Source organism: Mycetomoellerius zeteki, unplaced genomic scaffold (assembly GCF_001594055.1).
Source record: "Mycetomoellerius zeteki isolate Tzet28-1 unplaced genomic scaffold, Tzet1.0 scaffold223, whole genome shotgun sequence".
Lineage (NCBI taxonomy): Eukaryota > Metazoa > Arthropoda > Insecta > Hymenoptera > Formicidae > Mycetomoellerius > Mycetomoellerius zeteki.
In genome coordinates, this window is record NW_017257198.1 from 913124 (window position 1) to 940040 (window position 26917).

The 26917-nt window shown below is 37.6% G+C and overlaps 1 protein-coding gene across 5 annotated transcripts; it reads right to left on the bottom strand.

Annotated features, from left to right (window-relative positions):
* Positions 1 to 25137, bottom strand: LOC108723163 (uncharacterized). Of its 5 annotated transcripts, XM_018448699.1 has the most exons (5): positions 5757 to 5850; positions 5364 to 5445; positions 4506 to 4707; positions 3240 to 3374; positions 1 to 2050 (listed from the first exon to the last, which is right to left on the bottom strand). In XM_018448699.1, exons 3-5 carry the CDS (start codon positions 4697 to 4699, stop codon positions 91 to 93), a joined length of 2289 nt encoding a protein of 762 aa, XP_018304201.1. In that variant the 5' UTR covers positions 4700 to 4707; positions 5364 to 5445; positions 5757 to 5850; the 3' UTR covers positions 1 to 90. The 5 variants fall into 5 exon arrangements, with proteins under 5 accessions (XP_018304201.1, XP_018304200.1, XP_018304202.1 ...); XM_018448698.1 differs by lacking the exons at positions 5364 to 5445; positions 5757 to 5850 and adding an exon at positions 24434 to 25137; XM_018448700.1 differs by lacking the exons at positions 5364 to 5445; positions 5757 to 5850 and adding an exon at positions 8020 to 8632.
* Positions 25138 to 26917: the final 1780 nt, after the last annotated feature.

Genomic DNA, 26917 nt, shown 5'->3' on the forward strand with positions numbered 1-26917 from the left:
TATAAATTTCTATAAAAAAAAAGAAATGAACAATCAAAGAGCAATATGAATTGCATCATCATGTCATTCGTTTGTCGTAAATACTATGCCTCACGTAAGGGGTAAAGTCCGATGATCCTCCACAAAGCTATTCGGTACATCCAGCAAATTGCCACGAGAAAGTGGCGAGGGAACGAGAGTGGTATCACCGTCGACTTCAACATCAGCTACGTCGTTATCTATAGCAACGGCAGCATCGGTACCACAACCGCTCAATTCGCGTACATTACCGGGTAAATAGTCTTTCCAACTTCTGAACAGATATCTAGTAAATTTTCTGAGTTGCCGGAACTTGCAGTAAGTAGCGCCTTCTGCAGATTCCAATTGTTGCGTCTGAATAAGGAAACCTTTTTCCTTGAAGGTCTGCTCCAATTTTTCGCGCTGCAGAGATTTTCTGGTTTTTCTCTTTCGTCGGCCATCGTCCTGACCGGTTGAACTTCTCTGACACACCGTCGGCGGTTGAATCCTCTCACCGGCGGCATTGAGAAAAGCCCCAGCGGCGGAAGTGCTTCCAGATTGGCCCGCTGGTTGCTGAAGAGCCTCTCTGGGAAAGAACTCGTAACCACGCATACTCTTATCACCAGTACCACTGTAATAGCGGAAATTACCACCTGAATCTACAGAGAGACTTTTCTTTTCTTGTAAACTAGGCTTTGCGCCACCGGTAAATTTGAATTTACATATGCTCACTTCTGTCGCTGGATTATTGTTGTTTTCGGTTGGCATCGGTGGTATAAATATAGCGGAGCGCTTCCGTTTAGTTGGTTGATTCTGCTGCTGATTTAGGGGCGCATTTCTCTTCGGTCTGGGCGAAGTAGACGTAGCAACCGACACTGGTATCGTCTGAGCTATAGGTAGTGCCGATACTTGGGCCGCATTTTTCGTCTCCATCATTGAATATATCGATTTTGGCACAATTTTTTGTTCTCTCGGTGCTTGATCCGTTGTCGGCGGCGGGCCCTTGTCATTTTGGGCGACTTTTTGATAATATAGCAACTGGGACTGCAACGCCATTGGATGAATAAACACACCAGCATTTGGCCAATACACGAAGCCAGAGTTGTGACCAATCATAGGATCGATTACATTGTTATTATGATTAACAAAACTGTTATTCGATCGATGGCCAACTGATTCCGAATAATTCACCGGTTCTGACAGAAAATTCGTCCCTAAACACTCTACTTCTTCACCATCGCTAGATGTTTCACTCTTCACCTGGCCAGACTCGTATACGTTCCCATGTTTCCGCAGTAAACGTATCTTCAACTGGTTGAGATCCCTGATGCAAAGATTCAATGGCTCGTCTTGCTCCCGCGAATTCTCAGACAACATGAAGTTCCTTCGAGTCTCCTGTGTCAGCCGTTTTTCCAGCAAACTGCTGATCCTGTTTTGAACATCAGTTCTTTGAAAAGGTACTTGAGGCGACACACGCTCCTGCTTATCACGAGGCGACAGTCTCTTCTCCTCATGACCAGGCGTGCCCGGCAATATCGTGCCATAATTTTTGTAAATCAAATGGCATATGTCGGCCTTCTTCGGTTTCCGGCCACGTCTAGGTTTGCTATTATCGAGAGTGATTTCACCCATGTACGGTAAATCGGAATATTTCATGGGAGGCCTGCTAGATGTCTGCGTCTGTTGGATATGATGACTGGGATAAGTCGTATTGCAAGTCTGCGAAGACACAGACGTAATGACGGATCTTCTAGTACCCGCGGTGACTTGATTATGACCGAGGGTCGTTGGACATTGAGGCGGTGCGACCTGCGGACAGAGCTCCTGCTGCATCGCCGCGATTCGCTGCAGCCAACCATGAACGTCGGCGACGGGACTTGGGGTAGACGTCGAGTTGGTCGGCGCTGGACTGGATGCTGTTGGCTCGATGATGCGTGGTGGCGACAAATTCAGGTTTTCCTGAGCCAGTGATGCTTCGTAATGATCCAAATATTCCGGAGGTAATGCTTGGTGATGGAATTTGAGTTTCCATCGCGATTTCCTGCGTCCACGACTGGAATATACGAAATTTCATATTGGATAATACTAGTAGACCACACTTTTTTTCCATTATAAAACATTTCTATGACTAGTTATACTGACAAAGTATCAAAAAAGTTACAAGGAATAATTCTTTTCTATATACGTTTATTTATTGAACTATTCGATTGTTTATAAAAAAATAAAAAATTTTGATTTTATAATAATTCTTTAAAATATTAAATTAAGTAAAAAATTAAAATAAAATAAAAGTAGAAAATATTTTTCCAACAAAATTTGTAGTTACATTAATTTATCCGTTAAAGTAAAAGAAAAGAAATAAAGAATGCCGGCACTTTTATTGCCGGTCTTATAAACTAATGTCACATTCGATATATATTATGTTAATACATTATTTGGGAAAAAAGCATTTGAACTAGCACGCAGTCGTGGCTATTATGTCGGTGATATCGCTCTTTCATTAACGCCGGTGACTGCATTCCGAGCCACACCTTAATAGCGTTTTGTGCCGCGCGATACGGCGCCGTAGCTCTTATGCAGAGAGCGTGTGTCGCGCTTCTTCTTCTCTAGTCGCGACCGGGCCGTTTAATGAAATTCAATAATAACGGTAATCGACTCTCTCGCGACGCGCATTTCGCTGACGTATATCTACAATTTTTTTTTCTTCGCGTACTCGTACAGGCGCGCGCATCACTTTAGAAGACTCGCTCGGCACGAACCAGTTTCCTGGCGCCTATCTTTCTTGTCGACGATCGCACTTAAAGCACTTTCCTGGACATCGGCCGGTTTTACGTTAAAGACGTCGTTAGAGACTTGACAAAAAAGATAAGAGATAGCCCGAGTCGCGTCGTTGCCGCGGATCGCGCTACCTGACAATGTAAGTCGTCGCGAGACATACTCATCACGCTCTTCAAAAGTTCTTCAAATGCTACAAGATTTATGCAATAACAAAAGCATTCTGATAAAAGTACTGTATGTATAAAAGTATTGTGTTTACTTTTCTCTCGTTGCAAAACCATTTAATTTAAATAGATTAATATAAAATTCATAAATCTGAAAGAGAGAGAGAGAGAGAGAGAGAAAATATATAAATACATAGGTTTATACGTTTATACGGTAAACAAACTTCAAATTACTGAATCTATTTAATTATTGATGGAATGTTGCGTATAAAATAAATCGAAGAAAAATAGATAGATCACCTGGTTCGTCCTCGACTGCTAGAATCTGGACCAGTTAATGCTAGATTTTCCTCCAGTGCTTGAATTTTATTACTACCTTGCTGTCCATGCTTGCTGTCCATTGAACCCGCCACATTGCCTACGTCCACTTGCGGGCTATTAAAAATAACAAAAAAGAGACTTGTTCATTAGCGCTTCTAGCAGTTTTGATATATCTTTTTTCTATCAATTTCTAATTGATAGAAAAAGAGATAAAAAAAGAGCGCGAGCGTGGCATGACTGACAGCACTGGTCTATCATGCCAGAGGTCTCGAGTTCGATCCTATACTGAAAAAAATTTCTGGTTGAAAATGGTTGAATCAGAATTTTCTGGTTAAATTTATTAGAATTCTAGTTGAGATAACAGGAATTCTGGTTGACACAATTTCTGGTAAAATCTACTAGAATTCTCATTTTTACCAGAATAATTATTAATCTGAATTCTGATTATCTCAACTAGAATTCTAGTAGATTTAACTAGAAAATTCTGATTCGTCCATTTTCCACCAGAATTACTATTTAATCCAACCAGACCATTTTTCTCAGTGCAGTAGGTACCAAAATATTAGAGTTCGTGTCTCTTCTCGGAAAAGGCCGGTAACCTCCCGAGAGTATTCTTGCCCACAGAAACACCTCTCAAAAAATCCGCTGTTCGGAACCGGCATTAAAACGATAGGTTCCATATACTTGTGGCAGTTGAATAATCAGCGTGCGCACCACAAGCATATGAGAAAAGTGTAACAGAGGCCTAACGTAAGAAGAAGAAGAACTTCCAATTGCGGAAAAAGATATGATAGGTTTACTCAAAATTATATCCGAACAATAAATCAAAAAAATTATGTCATTTAACCTGATTTTATCGACTTGATAATCGATATAGATGCACAAAAGAAATATTTTGCTACTAGTGCTATATTATTATAGATTCAATGTAAAAATAATCAAATTTTGTTATCATCATTAATTGCTTCATATTATCTGGTTTTGTAAAAAATCTTTCGTTGAGAAAATTTGCAAAGAAACATGGGTTTTTCTATTAAATTTAATTTGCTGTTGCAACGAAATCTATTGCTAGAAAATATATTTTTACAGTGAAACAATTTGTGCAGATTTAACAAAATTATTATCACAATTTAATTATTAATACTAATTTTCAGATAAAACTAGTATTCGTAAATCTGTTTGTCGCGCACCGCGTCGTTTGTAGTAATTAATATAAAGTTACTTGAACAGATTTTTGCGACTCACCTCAACGTGCTAGTATCGCGACTTCGCTCTTCTTCCTCCTGAGGCTCCTGTTTGACGGCCATGTGGATTAATGGCGATAGCGGACAACGTAAATGTACCGAGTGATGCAAATGATGCTGCAAACCAGCGCCGTCGGTGAGACTACTGTCTATACCAATAGACTGTTTACGCGGCACGACTTCCTCGGTCTGCATAGTGCCCCCTGAAAATTCAAACATTATAGATTACTATTATAAAGTTGATTCTTTCTCATATATGTTTCGGTAATTCTCAGGATATCTCGAAATGTGACCGCAAAAGTCTGCCATTAACGATTGAGGGGAGATCTAAGAAATCCTGTATAATCTTGTTTACAGTCAGCTAAATGCTAATTCAATTTTTATTGAAAGGTTAAGAAATTAAAACAACCTTGTGTGCAACCGTTTTTAATTACGGTGATAATCGAACAAAATTTCGAAAGCTGTTTACTACTATTTGACTCAAGTTTTAAAAATTGTGGTTCCAAATCAAATATTCATTTGATTAGTCATTAGTTATTAGACAGCTATAACATTCAGACATTCTCGATTAATTTAAAAAAAAAAAAAAAAACAAGATCCGCTACGCAAACAGCTTCTACTTTCTTATTTCGGCGTTTGCAAGAACCGCGCGAAAGGTCGCGCGTAGGCCGTCATGGAAGCCGGAGATCGTTGCCGGTGTGCGCGAGCGAATTGCAGAATATTCATAACCACTGTATTAACGAGCGGATTAATGCCGTGCGCAGCGTGGTGAGTTGTGTTGCGTGGATTTGACGGGCGTGAGAAATGGCAGAAATTAAACGAATGTCTGACACGCAAATGGATAAACGATCAAGCGCACCTATTGCTGGCGTTGCACCATTGAGCAAATCGCGTAGGCGACCGCGTATCCGTTCAAGGATTCGAAATCGCACAATAGCGAACTGCAAAAACCATATGTTACATGAGAAAGATCCGCTTATTGGAAATGTTTCGCGAGACAGCTCGCATTAAGTATTGTATTTAATTGACAACAATCATCTGTCGCACGCGAATAATTCATCATCGAATTCTAGAGCCAACGCTTATGATGTTATTCATTTTTATAATTACAACAATGTCATTTGCTGATATTTTCAAAACTCAATATGTATCACATAAATATTATTCATGTAAAAAAAAATTTTTAATATTATGTAAGACATTATAAATAAAAAATGTAAAATGAGCTTATGGATACTACTATTTTTATTACAGAAAAATTTAATGAAGAATCAACGAAGCAAAAATGTCAGCGACCGGCGCGGTGCGGCGATGTCGGAAAACAACGCGCAGAAAGAGACTAAAACGGAGAAAAGAGACGCACAGAAGACGAAGAAGCGTATTATACATACTGTGACTTTGCGCAGCACCGTTGGATAAAAATATTCCTGCGCGAAAATAGAACCGGCAACACTCCGGCACAGCCCACCGAACACCCGCAATTCCTGAGCCATACTTGGCCTAGTCGATCGGGTTTCAACGCCTCGCGAGAATCCGCTTAGGTATACGTCGGCTGTCATTTGGTTACTTCGGAATAAGATATCGATACAAAAGCTAAGGTCTCAAAAACAACCGGAAACACACAATCGAGACATATGTATTTGCATATCTCTGTACTCATATTCTCTGTACTCAAATGTATTAATTTGATTGCGTGGATTTTAAAATAATATTTTGGAACAAAGTGTTCCAGCGAAAGTGAAGATACAGATATAATAAATATAATATTGAGATAAAAGATCTTTTCTTCTACGTATAAATTAACAAGTGTGAGATTCAAGACTCAATTAATCGTAATTAAATTAAACATTCGAAATTTAAAATTTAATTTTTATGTTTATTGAAATACCCAATAAACAACAGAAAAATTAAAATTTACAAATCCAAGAAAAATTCTTTGGAAAATAAAATCTAAACGTTTTAGGTTCTTGAAATATTGTTATTTGAACTTTTAATAATTTTAAAATGTAAAATGTTTCACATAAAGGTGAACCAAATAGCAAGATCAGTAGAAGATATTAATATTGATATGTGCGGGAGGTGGCTCGTTTTCATTGAAGACCAGTTATAGAATGATGCAGACGGGCGCGTAACTACAATTTATTTTTTGGCTATTTTTAGCGTTTGGCGTAGCGCCACTATTTTCGGTTCTCTCAAATTTCTCACTCCATATTTAGGATTATGGCTGATGGTATCGCGCCACACTAGGCATTTATGATTGCTGAAGCGTATACATTATACCACTGCATATCTTATTTTATTCAAAATGTTAATCAGATTAAAAGATAATAAGTGACAACCTCGCTCTAAAAAATTATAAACTCCAGCTGTTTATAAAAGGTATTTCAAGAATCTAGCACAGATTCAATCTACATTTTTCCTTTTATAATTGGATATATATAATAGATAAGAAGGTAGACACAGTATGATTGTATTTTTTCTCATTTCTCCAATAATATTACGATGAATGTTAAACTTTACTTATTCACAGGCAACAAGTGGACGAATCGGAGCGGATGTTTGTTCCGCGGGAAAACATGTGGTCTTCCGCACTATTGGCAGAAGTGCAACTAGGTTAAAAACGGAAAGTCAGTCGCGGTGCTCGGGAACATGTCAAGGTGATGCAACGGTCAGAAAAAAGAAATCCTTTAAAAAGATTTTGTTCTTACACGTGATAACCAATCGTCAAAATATTCTTAAAGTCACAATTCAATTTGCTCACGTATTGCGACCTACTAAGACGGACCGTGATCCATTGGCCTGATTACGACGCCGCTATGGATCCGTAATTACGCATAAACACCCGCGCAAACCGCACAGCGCAGCGACAGTATCCCACGTGGAGAACAGTAACGCATTGTCAGGCTGTTTGAAAAGACATGTTCGATCGAGAAACGATCTTATTTTCTGTCGGTTGCCTATTTGCCAATATTCAAATAATACACAATCGGTGATTTTAAATTTTTTTAAATAAAAGACGTAGAATATTGACGATTTCACATATTACTACCGTTTGATTCTATTGCAAAAAAGATCCACGGTTATCCAAAAACATGCTGTCAGAAATGTGTTAATTCAAAATCGCTTTAGTCCAGATCTACAATAGGTGTTTTAAGCCTTAAGCCGTAAAAAATTAACCAACTACAGTCGAATGCGAGGAGAATAATTGATTGTGATTCGTTCATTCCTTATGGCTTAAGGCTTAAAAATCTATTATTGATTCGGGCTTAAGCTCGTTCAATATCGAATATTGCTGATTACCTGTGACGGGAAAGTTGCTTTCCGGCAACATGAACGTATCGTTCTTAATGAATCCTCTTCTTGAAAAATTGTAATCGGCAACTGATTCCGTGCGCCGCAGACGTTTACGTTATTCAAACGATTTTCATACACGATCGACTTTCTGCCAAATGAATGACACTATGGTCATTGTTGAACACGATCGGTCGCACAAATCACAGACCGCGATTAATCACCTTCGCCCGTTCAATGCACCGTGATCGCCCGTGTAATCTGCTCTACCTTGTGTGATCCCTTGGATCAAATACAGCGAGATATCTCGAAAGATATTTCAAAGAAAAAAATAGAAGATATAAAAGGAGAAAGAAAACGTGAGCGCATGAATGAACTTGTACCTAGATAAAAAAAGAGGAACTGTAAAGATCACAAGAAAAATAGAAAGGCGGCAAGTAAATAGGAGAAAGAAAAGGAGCAAAGAAGAAAATGGTATCGACAGAACGGAGCGGAGTGTTTTGAAGCACTTTTGGCGCTGTTACGAGCGAGAGTGAAGTGGACAAGCGACAACTCCACCGAGAGCAACGTCTACATCTCCGTCGAAGGAGGAAGGACGGGGGGCGAAACGTCGACAACGACGACGACGACGACGAAGACGACAACCGCGACAACGACCAACCCTCCGCGGGCCAAGAAGAGCGAACGGAGGCGCGGGCGTATATTCTCGATTTGGGCGGATGGAAATCTGAGATTGCTCCATATTGGGCTGTGCGCCACGGAGGTGCTCTGTAATAGCAGAGCCTGACTTCTTCCCTCTCTTTCCCGTCCCTTGGTCTCTCTCTTCTTCTTCCTTCCCTTCTTCTACTACTACTGCTACTTCTTCTTCTTCTTCTTCTTCTTCTTCTTGCTCTTTCGTATTCCCACTCGTTCTCACTTTGATATATAAATGTGTGTATGCGCGAACGACTGTTTCTATCTTTTTCGCTCCATTTTCTCTTTCTTGTTTCTTCTCTTTCTCTCCTCTCTCTATATGATGAGACCAACGAGGGTATATTTAACCCCGCGAACCACCAACGAGGAATCGAGTAGCGCACAAGTCACTTCTCTTGTACTTGATCCTTCTCTTTTTATTCCTCGTTCCTCGCTCCGACTACTTGCGAAACGAATAATCGAAGAAACCTCTCTCTCAGTAGTCGCTAAAGTCTCTCTTATCATTTTAGAAATTTTTCCGTTTAGTTAACACACTTAAGATAATGTGGTTTCAAAGAATTAATTGACACGAGTTATTCCATTCAAAAAATTAAATGAAAAAGTTTCATTTTGACTTTAATGGACCAGTGTCTTCTCCCTCTATCCCTCATTAGAGTGGATCCTAAATTAAATTTCGCTTAAAGCTAATGCAGATGATATAAATAGTAACAGATCTATTAAGTATTATTAGACAAGTGATGTTACAAATTAAAGATGTCAATGTCACGATTTTTCTTCTCAATGAATTTGATATGTACTTCGCAACCGTTGTAATTGTGAATGACGTGATGTAATAATAGTACGATTATTCTATATTCTTACAAAGAGTATATTGTTTTCTGTTTTACTAAAATAGAGTTGAAATAAATAACTTCATTAACCGAAGTACGAGTAAAAAAATCGTTTTCGAGATATTCAACCAACTACATCGAATCGCTTACCGAATAACAGCCTGCAAGACCGATGCATCGACATTCACGCGGCCAATGACACCAGACCGATAAGTGAGCTAACGAAGAAACGACGTAATCCGGCATAACGCGTTATCTCTTGGTTAATGAGCCTTAAAGGCTTCTCTCTGTTGCCGGTGGAAGCTTCAGGTTTCCCACAGAGGCATGCCGGATGACGCCTGGTACTCCGGGGACTTCTCCGTGCACTCCGTCCATCTCGTAATGCACGTAAGTAATTTATTGCGTGTCTGCATTGCACAGAGTGGCAAACGCATTTCAACCGCCGAATCATTGCCATATACATCTCGATGCGATTTAACTCGAAGGAAGTGTACTGCAGTCTGGGATTCAAGCGCGCACTTGAAAAGGCGCAGACTTTATTAATGAGATTGTTAAAAGTGGAGCGAAAAGTTGACAGGAGGCTATTTAGCACTTTCCCGGAACTGTTCATATGTCTCTTTTTTTAATGCATATACGCTTTTAAAGATTTAAATTATAATCATTTTGCAAGATAATTGATCGCAATTAAATCAATTTATACGAAGAATATGGTTAGACTTTTCTCGTATTAAAATTATTAAGTATTAATAACATATTTTATAATCTGAAAAATAGAAGAAAAGTAATTTTAAATATAATTTTAAATAAAAAGATTATTTGTGCGTTGATAAAAAATTGTATTATAATACAAAAGGAGCTCAGAGCAAAAGCAAGTTGTTGTTAGCTATCTTTTAATAATAATAATAGAATTATATTTAACTAAAAATACATACGTTTCGATCTTAGATTAGGTCATTTTCAATGTTACATACGTTCTATCTATTAAAAAATACTAAAACTGACACATATCACATATTCTTATATAATTTTGCGCTTATGTTTCAGCTTTAAAATTAACTCCTAAAATAATATATCCTACTTGACCATAGTCCATGTAATTCCAATAAATTTGATCACTTCTTGAAAGTATAATGTACACAGTATAAAAAGTTAAATTGTCCATGATATAAATTCGATAAACGTATGTTAAGCTGTATCTCGTAAAACGATGATAATAATTATGCGATTTAAAGAAGCAAGCGGTATACAGACCAGAACTCCAAAATATAAAATCAATTTTTGAGTTTTAATAACGTGAGACCAGAGTACGTGTCAAGATTTCGTGCTTCTCAAGTAACAAATTATTTTAAACTAAAAAATTGTATATTATAAATGAAAAATATTGCTACGTAAAAACGACACAGTGAGCGCACGGTCCGATCGCCAGGATTTAAACGCTATTCCACGAACGTGCCGGATAAAATGCTCGAGCTGGCGGAACGCGGAGTTGAAAGTAGCTGTTGACATATCGCTGCGAGGTATTGGGACACATCGGGCAAGTAGGCGGGGTGGTTTAACCTATACGGGATATAATATACGCCTCCACGGGATCGACGCCGGAGATGACAGTCGTATAAAATATCAACGCGTCGTCCACGCAGAGAGAATCCCTATACAATGGGCCGTACTGCAGCGGCTCTGTTTGTCTGCTATTTAAAACTTAATGTTTGTACATTGAGTTTTGTATCGGTTTGCATATAATCATCAACAGTGCAAATGCCAGCTGTACGCCTTGCATAACGCGACCTAGATATGCCTGGGAACAGCCACCTGATTCCTGAACGACGCGCGAGAAGAAGTACGCTCGACAACGCTGACGAAATGTGGCTGCCGTGCGTGGGTGACAATTTTGGTGCTGGCGTTAATTACCGTAGATGTTAAAAGCAAACGTCATTGATTGTCTACGTAAGATCGTAGCGGATCGAAATATGGAAGACCGCGATTGTGTATTTCGAGAATACATAACGATTAATCCTTGATATCTGATCGTATGTAGATATAAGCTCTGTTTGTGAAATATTCTCGTGATGGTAAAAATCACAGTATAATCGAGAATGCATTAATTATATCAGCACTTATGCTTTTGACCACTGATCTTCAGATTGATGACAGAAACGAGAGAACCAAAAATTCTTGCAAAACATATTGAAATAGAAATATTGTTTAATAAAACAATATTTACATTTGATGAAGTGCACTTGTAAAATATAAAAACCTTAAAATGAAAACCTTACTTTTATTTCAAAATAAAATAAAATCATATTTATCTCAATTCGACAGCTGTCGTATAGCTTGTTTTGTTTTTTGGTTAAGCATAATTCAATTTTAAATGTATAATTATTTATTGATATACCAAAAGACAAGGGAAGTTTTTGATATATTTTACAAATACGTTCTATTGGTTGCAAATGTTATATTTATTAAAAAATACATTTTTTAATATCTATAGTTTGCAAGAATTTTCTTTGTGTATTATTTTGACATTATAAGTGCAGTGAATAGGATTTTAACAAATTTGAGAAAGAAACAAAGTCTCAATTTCATCGAACGCTTGAAAATTGAATGTCCGGCAATAATGACTTTCCCAGTTTAACCCAAACTTCATCCACTTTAAAATTCATCTTACAGTAACCTGCATCGTTAACATCGTTGCTTTAATTTTATAGGGTCGTTAATCACTGTCGTTGCGCCGGTAGTAGGCGATAAATAATTACAAAATACGCAGCTCGATCTTGCTGCATAATGTGAGAGCTCTGACACCTGTGAGAGCGTTCGACGTTGTTCGCTTTCGAAATATGAACGCGAAGTAATATGATTCAGCTAAAAGTGAAGACTAGTACAGTCCCTCGTGAGGGCATCTGAAGAAGAGAAAACGAGAAAGATTTCTCGAGGCGATGATGGGCCATCTTAGTCCAATTGGATCGCCCACATGGTAGAAACCTGAAAGGAGAAATATAAGGCTATCCGCTGGTATCCTTATATATGAATTGTCTAATATTTTTTCCACAAGAATTATTTGATAATAATATACGTATTTTAATTCGGTAATAGAGCAACTTACAAGTAGCTTCGTGGGCGTATTTCATCGAGAAAAAGAGCGATGCGTTTAAATCCATTATACTGAACGTCTCTCTTTCTCTCTCTCTTTTGCTTCCTTTTGATTAAGAATTAATAAATGCATAGTCGCTTCAGTGACATGTATTTTCATATCTCATGCCAACCTCTAATATCTCTGTAACACAAATACGTGAACATGGAACCAATCTTTTTCTTAACAAAAATATCAACATATATATTCATAGATTTTAATCTAATTTGATATAAAAATAGTTTTTAATATACTACTAATTAGTATATTAAATATAAAAAAATGAAGATTTTTTTTAAAGAAAATCTAAAAGTGAAAACAGCAAGTAGAAAGAGATTATATATTTTTAGTTAATTTCAAATAAAAGCTGTAATAAAATTTTAATTTAAATCTTAATGTTAGTTGTAGATATATGCACAATCTTCGAAATTAAATCCAAAGAGAGCAACATACTTTTTTTTACATTTTTATTGACAAAAAGTTGCCTTCAAATTGATCGTAGAAATTACAGAATAAAAGAATATCTAACGAAACATCCTCCGTAAATTAAAATTCTCCATGACACCTGGCAGTCGTTTCACAACACCACCTGTATGCAATGAGCGCACGATCACAAGCGAGCAGAAGAAATTATCCGAGCGAGTCAAAGATGCTACGCAATCGCGTGCATGTATAATGAGAATGTGGCGCCTTTCGCACGTTGCATATTTTCCTAGCTTGCAGATCCGAGGGCAAGTATAAAAGAAGATCGTTAATTGAAAGCGAATTTGATAATAATCTTGCCTCAGAGAAATGGCCGCAAGAAGCAAATGCAGTCCGTATGTACATATACATACGTGCATACATAGTGTTTCTCTCTCTCTCTCTCTCTCTCTCTCTCTCCCTTTCCCTCTTTCTCTCTCTCGTCAATCGCCTCTCTCTGGAACTTTGATTGGTCGATCAAGGATCGACCAGACAGTCGTAAAACTTTTCTCAACTAGTGTCCGAATACGAAACAGCTTTGATGCAATGGAGAACACACTCGCTATTCCCCATCTATATATATATATATATATATATATATCGTGTTATCGCCATTGCTACAACATTCGGCAATCGCGATTGGCAGCGCATTACCGCTAAGATGTGAAAATTCTTTCCTCTTATTGCTCAATCTTCCCTCCCTAGATAATTTTACTTATAGCTCAATTATGTGTTTGATAAAAAAATATCCCACGCAGTTTTAACGTGTTAATGTAAATTTAGACAAAAACTTATTTTTAAGAACAATTTCAGATATTTGAAATTCAATTAATTTGGAAGTAATGAGTTATCTGTTACAGATAATTACAATATAAAAGGTAATGTTACTTATGAGATAACCTAATTTTTCATTAAACGTATGAATGAAAGTGTAAGTAAATTTAATCGCGGTCAATTGGTAATTTAACAATTCAACCGTATGATTTAATTACTCGCGTGATCGCACGGGTAACATACAGCAATGGCGATCGGCATTTCGCCGATGTGAAAATTCTCCCACTTAACGACGAAGCCCTCCTCTCTTTCGTTTCGTCGCGTGTATGGCGATCCCCTCTTCCCTCGTGCTTGCACCGATCGCTCGAGATCGAGCAGAAAACCCTCCTCCGATTGCCATATTCGAGAAAATATGGCTGTCTGGATCGTTAACCGATTGGATCGTGTTCGACTGCGCCATCGTGTCTGATGCAACGTTTCGATCAATCGCGTTCACAGAGGTATCAGATTTAATTAATTCTTTCGACAGACAAAAGAGTGTCTTGGAACACACGTTCGATTAAAATATCGCTTCCTGTCGATCACCGCTGTAGTCATTAGCCGATTATTAATGGCTGCGTATCGGCTATGTATCGGCTAACCAAGGCATTACAGCATTACAGGCAGACGCGCGCTAGATTTTATATTTAGGCTGTAACTCTAGAACTACTGAATTAGGTTGGAACGAAAATACCTGCACCCACGCCGATGACGCTCTTATTTTATATATTTATTTAATATCGAATTCTCTTACCCGCCTTAGTGTTCACGCTCGCGTTGGAATATTACATAAGAAATAAAAACCAGAATCGTTTGTTTACACTGATATTATCGAAAATGTAGGCCGTTTTTTTTATAACGTGAAATAATTGCAGCACCAGATTCTAAGTTCACGTATTACAAAAGCAAAGACGAGAGAGAGAGAGAGAGGGGGGGAGGGAGGCTGATTAATGACTCGCCAGTATAATTACGAATTCCACGTTCTGGTAAGACGTTTTGGCGATAAGCAAATAAGTTCGGCTCTCTTAATTAAAAATGATGGAACGTCGGCCTAAAGACAAGCGCGCGGATAAGCGTGCACCAATGTCATCGATCATCTGATCTGTAAATGACTTTCGACGCTCTCGCCGTATCTCATTATTTTGTACCCGAAGACGGAGCCCGTTTGGGAAGAACGTTCGCAATTAGCGACGGCATTGCGGACAAGGGGCGAATTGGCTGTATCATTAATCAAAACGAAAGGCAGAAAACAATTTGGGGACTGCCACCAAGCGCTTATCGAATTATTAACCGAATTATTGTCCATCAAATTGTATGCCGCTTGTGTGAAAACCAGGAGAGGGTCAATTAACATCACGAGCTATCTGAATACAGTGACATTGTCGATATTGACAAGATGGATGAAATAATTATTACGATTAAACGTCATAATCTCTTCCTGTACATGGGTCTGTCGTTCAACCAGCCGAAACGACTTTACGTAACTGCGAATTGAGGTGAGGCGAGGCGAAGCGAGGCGAGTTACGGTTTCGACGAGACATTGGGAAAGAGGAAGTTCCCTGGTTCCCAATTCAACAACGACCAACTGATTTTTCTCCCACGATGACTAATGAACCGACGTAACGTATTCGCCCACCCGCGGTCGATACGCCCGACGCCGTCATTCGATTTTTCAAGTCATACATGTAAAGATATCAAATATCACACTCTCGTGGTGCTTTCTGTGGTCATATGTTATTTTCAGAGCAACAAATTAATTTTAAACTAAACTATTGTTTCCCGATCGAAGGTATTACAGTTTTCGAAATTTCCACAATATATATATATATATAAAGTATTTTTTGATGATGATACATTTAAACGCGTACAACTTTCGAATTACGAAATTTATTTGCATTGAAACACTGTACGCGACGGTATCAATTTTCAAGATCTAGGTAAAGTGAATACGCTATCTTTGTAAATCGATTTCCGTGCATAATGGTCCGATAAAATTATATACCAGCTATATACGCATTCCATTTGACTCGACACGTTTTCCATAAAACTGTTGGGACAAAATCAGGCGTTGTCTCAGGCCAATTCGCGAACTTGCCTATTCTATTTCCAAATTGACCACACCTGTTTTAGCTTTATTTTCGGGAGCAAACTCGTGTTGTCCACGTAGACGTAACAAGATACCGTTTGCGTCTACAAAGTGAGAGGCTAATTTGTTATACTAATCGGAGAAAATTCCGTTTAAAGATTATAAAAAATGATACGACATATATTTTTTGTTGAAGATATAAAAAAGATTGTAATTGTGCTTATTAAATAAATTGTTTCACGATAGTCACTTGAAGTCGATTAAATTGTAGTAAGTGTATAAAAAGTGATATCATACATATTTAATATTGGAGAATTATGTTTTTTTCATTGCGTATTTCTTGTTTGGATAAAGAGAGACAAGAAAAATTAGATCGTCTTTGTTCTTGTTTTATATATATATATATATATACACTCATTCACAAAAAAATAATCCTTTAATTATGAATATCCAAATCAAAAGGCTTCTCTTTAATGTTTATTTAGGGATTGTTATTTGCAGACATTTCGTCGTCTAATTTTGTGCATTGCAATTTCAAATTGTAATACTTGCAAATATATTGAGAAATAGCTTGTGTATTTATATAATGATCAATTGTCTTTGGAAACATGTCTAAGGCAATTCGAGATGTAGTGTTGTTCCACCAATACCAATATAAAAATAAACTTGCGTTATTTAAGTGCCTCGTCTCTGTCTACCGACTGTTACTATTTCTGTAACGTTCAATTTTTAATGATGTTATCCTAATTACCTTATTTTACATATCGAATTATTATAAATTATATAATATGTATATTTCCCTACTTATTAATTTTTATCAACATGGAACTAATGTTAATATGACATTTATAAATTTTGCAGATATCGATTTAGTGTTTTTCCCTAACAATATTTATTAATTTCTTGTATATGTGATAAGTTTTCTATATATAATGTTTAAATATTTTTTTCAAATTATTATGTTACTGCTATGTTTACAATGGAAAAGCTCATTTTCGACATTCACTGTTTTCGACAGATTACAGAGCGCTATAGTGGCGGAATTACATTCTGACGGTGGAGAAGAACGAATTGATACGAGTGGTCGAACCTGTTGCTAGTCCATATACGGATCTGAGTGCTAAAATGAATTACCCGAGCCGATACGAGACCCGCCTTCAAAAGACACTGGATGAACTGGTCCCATTGAGGGGGAGCCACTTCTCGTCTTGCTTCACTGAACTCCCGTATCTTTTTCGCGTTCATTCATCAGATATCAATATGTCGAATTCTGTAAAATTTTAACAGATTTTCTAATTTTCAAGCCACACGCGTAATCAGGCATTTTCTTATAGCTTGCATGTCTGCATTCACATGGGTTTGTTTTCATATAGGTTTGTCATTCACGTTGTTTACATTAATAAATTAAAATATTTTTTTTATATAATATATATATAATATATATAAAAGAAAGTGTATGAAAAAAGTATAGTCATTGAATTTGGTCATTAAAAGAAATGGCAATTTGCTCCGTTCTTAAACCACTGACTTTCTCCTCTTTACGTTACATTAAATCTGACGGAATCATCATAATTTCCACCGCGATATTTCTTAACGGAAACAAATTCACGATGAAATACAGCTTTCCTTATCTATGATGTGACATTTTTACGCTTGGATCTATGATCATAAGTTTAGAACGAATCGGTTGAATGTCCGATTAAATGATCGAGCGATCTCTCGAGCGAACGTTGATTTTGTTCAAACCAAAGTAGAATTCTCTTTAGACTGAGAAAAGAGTTAGGAGAAAGGTAAATCGTAAAATGTATATCGCGCTATGCGTTTCCTGTACCGTACATTGCAAGAAATCGACGTGGCAAATCGCCCGTAATTCCACCCACGTGGTCTATGTACATCGCACGAGCTATTCATCAAACCGATCTGGTACTTAGGTCTCGCCCAAGGATCGGCTGGTCGAGATAAATGCTAGAGAGAAAACGATCCGATATGAATACCTGCGTTACATGCCGGCGCGTAAGCGACCCTTACTCCTTATAAAGACGAGCCTTCGAGCGAGGAATAACGACCAGACGGATGGATCGAGATCCGATATAAAATCGAGCCCGCGATCGAGTATTTATGCTATGTCTCGTGGTACGCCACATCATATACATCCTCGTCATCCCGAAAAAGGGACCGCGATGATTTTATCTGTCTTATCGATCGCTGGCCCGATTTGATGTAGAGTGCAGTTTTTTACGGGAAAAATCTCGGCAGGAAAAAATGTATAGAAAAATTTGAAAAATACGGCTAAAAGATATGAGGTCTACGAGATTATTCATATTAAATTATTGAAGAAATTTTCTTTTACAAATTTCTTATTACGAAATATATCATAAAGACTATGTTAAGTAGATTTAAAAGATTTAAAAAATTACATAAAGTCTACTTTATTTGGTTTTGTTTGCTATTTTTTAAATTGTTTCACGGAATATGAAAAGTTAAATGTAACCAACAGTGAGTTCATCGTGAGGCGCTATTATAGATTGTGCAAGCCAATTGCCCAGTCACGCCGATGCGTCGGCCCTTTGTAAGGCTGAGCCATTGTTTGCACGGAAGATACGCGAATAAAGTCGGAAGGCGAGACGAGCCGCGTGATCATGTTGCGAGAAACGGCTACGTGAATGAAGTCCCCATTCATACGGGTCCGCTCTCCTCAACCTTCTCGCCATCGTTCATGACAGACGCTTGCACGGAGTACGGACGGAACACGGGCGACAAGAGCTACGCACACGCATACGATACGCACTTATACATATTATATACGTATCGTATCGTGTATAAAGGCTGTGTGAAGTTGGCCTTCTCACTATTAAAAATAACCATTCGTTTGATGATCGTTTGGTAGTGTTTGGTAGTCCATTCCGGACGTTTGGTAGTCAAAGATATAACGAAAAATGTCCAAAAAAGACGAACGCTCGTGAAGTTAGCTCCTCCACTTGTAAAACTCGGCTTTCCCAACTATGGCTACGTTTATACCGTGCATTTAGGCCGCGGCCTATACAATAGATGTCCTTGTTTATCCTGTAGATTAAACAAAGACATCTATCGTATAGGTCGCGGACTAAACGCACGGTGTAAACGTAGCCAAAATATATAATAATATCTATAAGCATACCTATATTGCTTTTGCAACAAACCTATAAGTATGATTTTGTAAGGAAAATATATTTATTATTAATATTTGTAACTTTCTAATGATTGTTATAATATTTGTATTTATTTTTCATTATTTTGAAAGGACAATGCAAGTTATGCAAGTTGTCAACAGTTCATTTGCGCACAAAAATTATTGCCTATAGCTCGATTGCCTACATGTATTATTACCTACAACTCGATTGCCTATAAGCATTTTTGCACACAAATATAAAATTAAGGTTAAGTAAAAAAATAATTTGTATTTTTAAAGCAGAGTATTTGTGTTTTAAAGCAGAGAATTTGTTTTAAAACAGAGAATTTATGTTTTAAAAGACAATTTGTGTGTTTAAAGAGAATAGTACACGTAGGCAATCGAGCTGTAGGCAATAATAAATGTAGGCAATCGATCTGTTGACAATAATAAATGCAGGGGCAAATGTGATTTCGTCTTTGAAAATTTTATTTGTGCATAAAAGTGCTTATAGGCACTCGAGCTGTAAGCAATAATATTTGTGCGCAAACAAACTGTCGGCAAAAGTGATGTAGGCAAACGATACTGTACGGAATTTGTAGGCAAAAGAAGCCACCTCTTTTTTAAGTATATAATATTATAAATTTATTATTTTTTATGATTTATCTCAACGTTTCAATAAAATGTTTTCAGCATGATCCCAATTATTTTAAAGAGCCGAAGAAGTTTGATCTTGAACACAGTTTCTTGGTAAACGCAAAAAAGACAGTCTTAATTGCGGAACATTCTGCTTTCCTTTTGGTTTTAGTTCCAAAATGTACACAGCTAACAGATTCGCGTTGCTGAAAACGAAGATTCTATTTTTTCATTTTCTGCGAAAAGACGTCAATACCACTCAAACTTGCTAGGTAGAAGGATTTCAATATATGAAGGCTAAAAATGATTTGTAGTTAAATGTGAAGCCGAGCAAAAATACATGTCACACTCTTGCAGCTAATCTTGTCAATGGAACACGTCAAATGTAACAAATAGGACATTTTTCTCTTTATTTGCCAGTAAGAAGTTCTATCGCTACAAATTCAAGAAATAACAATATTTCTGTTTGAGAAATATTTTTAGCATATATTAAACATAGCTATTTTATCTCTTGTATATTTCTAAAAAAGAATAATGATACCATTTCTTAATTGTCTTGCATTACCTATTACCATCAATCAAGTTATAACGCAAATTTTTTTCGTGATGTTACATACAACACGTTCAATATCGATATATAATTAGCTATACAATATTAGATACAATTGCTATTAACTATTTAATTTTGAAATTTTACCTAAATAATAAAACGTACAATAATAATATCGGCATACTACTATACATCTCTTGTGTAGTAGCACTATCATGGCAGTCATGATGCAATTCTTATAGAATACATGGAAACGGTCAGCCACCGCAGAAAAAAGTCTCATTCATCGAAGGATTTCAGTTGCAGTCTCGTCACGCGCAACATAGGTCTAGAATCGCAGGAGAATTTCAAATATAGCAAAAAGGTAGCCAGAAAGCATCCGAATGGGCAATAAGAAGACTCGTTCTTTCACGGGAGGAATAGCGCCAGTAAAGTGGCATCGTTTCAAATTAGGCTGTGCTACAGTTTGCCATTACTGTGAATTTATTATATATACTAAACGTTTCAATAAATTTTTATTCTTCATTTATCATGAAAACATTCAGAAACTACATACAATTTATGGCAACTAAAAACAATCAATTCGAGAATTCTCTATTAAAATTAATTAATCTATTGATGTTTACTATTATACTGAATTTTATTTTAAATAAATAAAATCTAATTCGTAAAGTACAATTGTAAATTGCACGTCGAAAATAAAATGGTATACTCGATCGTTAAGCGACCAACTTTTATATCTTCAATTTATATCTTGAAACATATACGATTCGCTACTTAATTAATATGCACTTTGTACATCCTCCTGCTATTAAAGTACATAAATTAACAAGTTTATTTGAAATCGCGCGGGCAATCACGGACCATGCCTGATTTATCAGCACCAATTATCCCGAGCTGTTCCCTTCATCCTACTTTTGAAACATTATACTTTCTAAAGTGATCAATATTCGACTGTACGTCCATGAGAAGATCTATAGATTATTCTTGCGATTTACAGATTGTTTCTTGTATCATATATTGCAACCTGATTATTGCTTTGTTAATTCATATTTATTCGATAATTGGTTGCAATGATCATGCGACACAAAATATTGTACATAATTTGAAAGAGAAATAGGTACATGATTTCAGCAGAGTTTATATCTTTTTTTTGTTTATAATATTCAAATTTCTTGTATTATTTATCATTATTTTATTGTAAAAGAGAAAGTTATCATTTGTGTTAAAACTTTAAATTTTTCTTCTTATCTGTTAGTTAAAGAAATTTTAATGCGGTTCGAATAGAAACGTACCGTAAAATAAAAATTATATTCTGATGAATATATATTTAATATCTATTTGCATATTCAATGAATTAATGCAAGTCGATACAGATGTTTTATAAGATTTTACAGTCTTTAAATTTCACATATTTCAATATATATATATATATATAATATATATAAAATTCTTCAATTTTTAATAAATTTTTATCTAATATTATAAACTTTCTAAATTCTTTGGAGTAAATCTCACTTAGAGAGTACGTCTTTATTATATTGTACGTACATCCTTATGCAGAATCTTCTCACGACGCGTCATCTTTGTCAAGTATCTTCGTTCAAGTCATTACGAAGTCGGGCTACATCGAACGACACTTTAGGCCTCATTACATTGGCGTGTCCACTTGTCATTTGGATCATCGTAAATCTCTGAGGCGCTACGGTATCACATTGCGTGTCCGTATTTATATGTATAATTTTTAGGGGACGTCGCATCGCGCGTGTACAGAGGCGATCTCAGGAACAGGCAATCAGCGCGAAATCGACTTAAACAATCTCGTTCCTCTTATAGGTGTTACGTCCGCGCGCGCGCGAGTCCATAATCAATTCTCATTTATGCGCACGCTTCAGCGTTCGGGATCATCGTTTTAAGAAAGCGGTCATAAATTATCCCGGGACTTGGACATGTCCTGTATGGCGTAAGTCGTAAGTTTCCAGCCACGAGCGTCTCTCGAAGAAACGAATCACGCTTTCGAGAGATGACGGGAAGCAACGAATGAGGATGCAATGATAATCGACCACCCACGCACAGAAATTAGAATACATCCGCGTTAATTTATGGAAGAATTATACGCATTATTAAGTGTTCCCCGAGAAGTCCAAGAAAGAAGATATTTACATTGAATCATATTCAAACAGTTATTAAACACACTGTACGTGAAAAATTGAATTGACAATGGCGATTTTTAAATTAAGCCTTGATCCATGAGACGAAAATAAATAAAGTTCGATAAAATAGAAATTTTTAATTTTTAGTACAATTACGTATCATTCTAATATTAATCAATATTATGACTTTTATTTAATACTGTGATTTATAATATTTCTATAAATCCACATAAATGCGATATAAATAAAGGAGAGGAGGAGACGTACAAAACGTAACAAGATTCAAATTGTCAATATAGATCACGATTGTAGCATTGAACGAACCTTCAGTTATAATGCAATCAATCTCAATCTTTAATCTCTAACACGGGCTTTATTTACGATTATCGAGACAACTCATATCGCACACCGATCAGTAACGGCGTGCATCGGCAGCAAAAAAAAGTGAACGATTTCGCCGGTGCCACTTTTCCTCTCCTCGAAATGACTTCATCCGCGATTCCAAGGACTTCGCCGCGAGAAGGAAGCAAAAACCAGGTAGTAATCGCGGTGAGGAATGCGCGGTAAGGTCGAAATAGCCGACGACGACGACGACGACGACGATGCACGTTAATGCGAATAAGTATGTAACTGCGGAGAAGCCGGACACTCCACAACATTCAAGCGAGTTCCCCTTGGAGAGACGAACGCGCGCGTTAAAAGATTATGCTAATGCCCACGGTCGAGAGATCGCTATCCGTGATGGTTAACCCAAAGACCTCATCGTCGACTCTCGGCTGCAGTCTCTGAACAGACGGACGCGGCAAGACGGCGCGCGCGTTAAATTCCTGCGGGTTATTTCTGCACGATTATGAGCGTCGTTCCGTCCCGTAGATGTTACGACCGGGCCCCAGCGATTAATTGCGACGTTGCACGAATGCGAGTTTCCATTTTCGAAGTGAATAAGCCCGATCTTGACCTTCCACCCGTCTCGACGGCTATTCCTTTGTTAAGCTGCAATCTGTCGTCGTGCAGCGAATGCATACAAGATGATGATCCATGCGCGTGGATCGTGCACAATAATGAGCGAATTTATTTATCATTCGAAACGAAATATTTAAATTTCTCTGCTCCCATAATTATGCAGAAGTGCGATGAAAAAGATATAAAAAAGAAGAAAGGAATTGTATGTGTACGTGAAAGAAACTTTCATTACCTTTTTCTATATCAATCTTTTTTTTTACAGTTATATAAATTAATTACAAAGACGCTTAATATAAAAATCGGTAACTTGAGATATGACGATTCAATCTTCTCGAAGGGAATTTTCGTTAAAATAGTTCGAGGATTTATTTCTCAATAGTGGATGTCACTGAGGATGTCTTTGTCCATGTTTCCCCTTGTCTCGGTGCAATGCAATTAAAGAACGTGACGCGTTTGATTAGACTGCCGACAGGCAATTTTTTGAAAGTCGAGCTGTTTTTGCGTAACGTCGATCGATCGTGATAAACGGCGCACGAACGCGCCGTCTGCAATGATCTTTTCCAGGGATCGTAAATTACTGGCGGCCATTATCATTCCGTTCGCGGTTATACGGGAATACGAGAGCGAGATACACAGCGGCGTCGGCCGATACTTGCGCATCCATTGTACGTATTAGTCTTGATGACATAATAAGCGTCTACGGACTCAATCGAATTCTTGCCCGCGATAATGACAAATGTCTTCATTGCTGACTCATAAAATGCTCTGCAGAGTCACGTCGATTCAAGACTCAACTTTTCCAAGTATAAATAAATCGAATATTTGAATTAGGTACTTATTTGTTAATAAGTTGAGATTAACATATATTAATAATATCGTTTGTTTCAAATAAATTAATGGACACGAATAATTTGTGAGGCTCCGATGCACATCTTCGGCTGGGAACATTTTAGCGTTCGTACAACACCCGATGCCGAACGCGATCAAATTTCGCGGAACAAGATATGACTCAGTGACTTTAACGACGCGTTTCTCATCGCAATGGCAACGCACTGGAAATTAATATCTCCTTATGTAGAGAACGCGCACTTTTACAGCGCGCGCGGTTTCGCTTAATCGCGTAAGTAATATCGAGAAGGAACGACGTTTATTATATTAATAAGCAGGAGCACTTTACCATCGGGTAGAAATCCATAACGAGTCTCGTCAAGGTATTCCTTGGCTGCAAACGGAGGCCGCTCGTCCGTGTCTCGCTGTCCTCAACGTTCGGTTTGACCGTCGACGTGCCGCGTCGCGCAAACTCGACGTCGCGACGCGCCACACGACGCGCGCGTACACTCTCTCGAGAGGTTTGCTCTTCCTCGCGGTCGGTCCATCCGACGTACGTCGAGCACAAGAATCTTCCACGAAGATCTTCCACAAGTGGATCGTAATTGCGTCCAGCCGGCTCCCGTATCGATGAATCGCGCGTCGTTAATTAATTCGCGACTGGATATAATTGCGTACACTCTGCACTCTCGCGGTTTCCCGCACGGGACTCCTCCTTCCACACAACGAGATGACGTTCGTCTCAATGAGATATTCTCTTGAAAAGGACAATCTTCACTGATCCCAATTCGTCGCGTTGCTGAGCTCCGACAGCGCGCGTATTTTTGAAAACGTACTCGTGCGCGACGCCGACGAGTCGGATGTTCACGTATGTTCATAAATACCTTCGATCGCGCGCAGTCGCAGCCGGCTCGAGGATAACGATCGCGCGCGTTCGTACCTACCAGTTCGAAGATGACACGCTCGCAATCGAAGACGCGTGCGTTTACGATCGAAGACGACGCGATCGAAGACGACGCGGTTCGTGTGCCGATGAGAATGACGACGACGATCGACGACGACGTATCACGCGGCACGCGCGTAAGCGAAACACGGACCGTGCCAAGCGCGCGGCTGAGCCGATGCGTCGCGCGAACGTAATACGACTACATTCGGGCGCCTTCGCCGGCTTTCGGACCTAGTCGGCGCATCGCGTCTCGTTCGGTTCGGCGTTGGTCCAGTGCGCGGGCGGATGCGGTCGACCACAAATCGGAAAGATGTATTTTACGGCGAGAGTTGAATCGTCTCGCATATGTGATATGGTTGATGCTGTACGTTAATCTCCTGAGCTCTGCATCAGTTCGGTCTTTTCGTTTTGGCCCTTTTTGCGTTGGCCCCCGATAGGCAGAGTCAATGTTCAAAAATTAAATCAACGTCTAATCAATTATTGATGTCAAAAATAATCACACTTGTGCACTCATTGAACAGTCTTTTCTACCTCTAACACTTTATTAATAAAATTATTGGTAAGGTTGAGGAAGTTCACGATGACAAGTTATCTTTTCGTATAAATTGTACGTATACAGCAATTTATGTCTCTGAAGAGGGCTCAAAAATGAGCCGAAACACGTAAGAGTGTTATTTAATAAAGAGTTTTATGTGATATTGTTTATCATTTTTCGCGCAACGATTATCGCGCTTGACTCCTATTGCCTTTCTTTTACTTAATTTCGTTTATTAATAAATATTTACTAAACATCAGATATTTTTTATTTTCTTATCTTTGCGCGTACGTACATTGCTGAATTAAAAAAATAATAAGTAACACTTAATAATAACAATGACATACAAAATGTTTCACATTGTAACACGTGGTTTTTATTTTATTTTTTTTTAAATATAGTTTTAATAAAACTTGAGAAAGAAGTGAATTTTTCAATCATACGTCACATCTAAAAAAAATGCATATATCATCGAATCCGTGAAAACTGCAGTCACTAAGCCACAAACAGTAGTACTTTGCGCAACTTTTTGTGAGCTATTAGCCACTGCATTCGTCCGGTTCTCCAGACGCGTTTCGCAAAGCTGCTCGATAATGAGTTAATCGGCGTGCTGTTGGTCGTCGCTCGATACGTAGCATAAATCAGTAAGGCTGCAATTATATCTCTTGAATGTAGCAATGACGTGCAGCAGTGATCGTTAATACCGCGGCTTCCTGAGACACAACCTACTTTCGATTCACGGATAATGTAATCAAATATATGATTGATTGCAAAAGAGTTATACTATGCACACCGCGCCCAATCCGGTCGCCAAACTGTTCACCTGTTCTTGCACGGTTCTCCAATACTTTGTAATATCTAATGATTTTTCGTAAGGAATCATAAAGCAATCCACAACTACTAGATTCAAAGAGAGATACATTTTTACATAAAATATAATCAAATTACGTACAGAAAATGAAAATTTCAACAAATTTTCATTTTTTGTACGTAATTTGATTATATTTTATGTAAAAATGTATTTGCAAATTTGTATAAAACCTTTACTTTAACGCGCGAAATCTTCACTGTTTTGATAAAACGAAATGAGAACGTATTTGTTGATATAATGAAATAATCCATTAAAAATCGTTTATGATAAATAAAAGCAATATCTTCAATCAGTTTTTTCGTTGCTCGTACAATTAACAAAATTCGTCACAATACTCTGAAATATGTTGCTCCGAGTATTGTGACGAATTTTGTTAATTGTACGAGCAACGAAAAAACTGATTGAAGATATTGCTTTTATTTATCATAAACGATTTTTAATGGATTATTTCATTATATCAACAAATACGTTCTCATTTCGT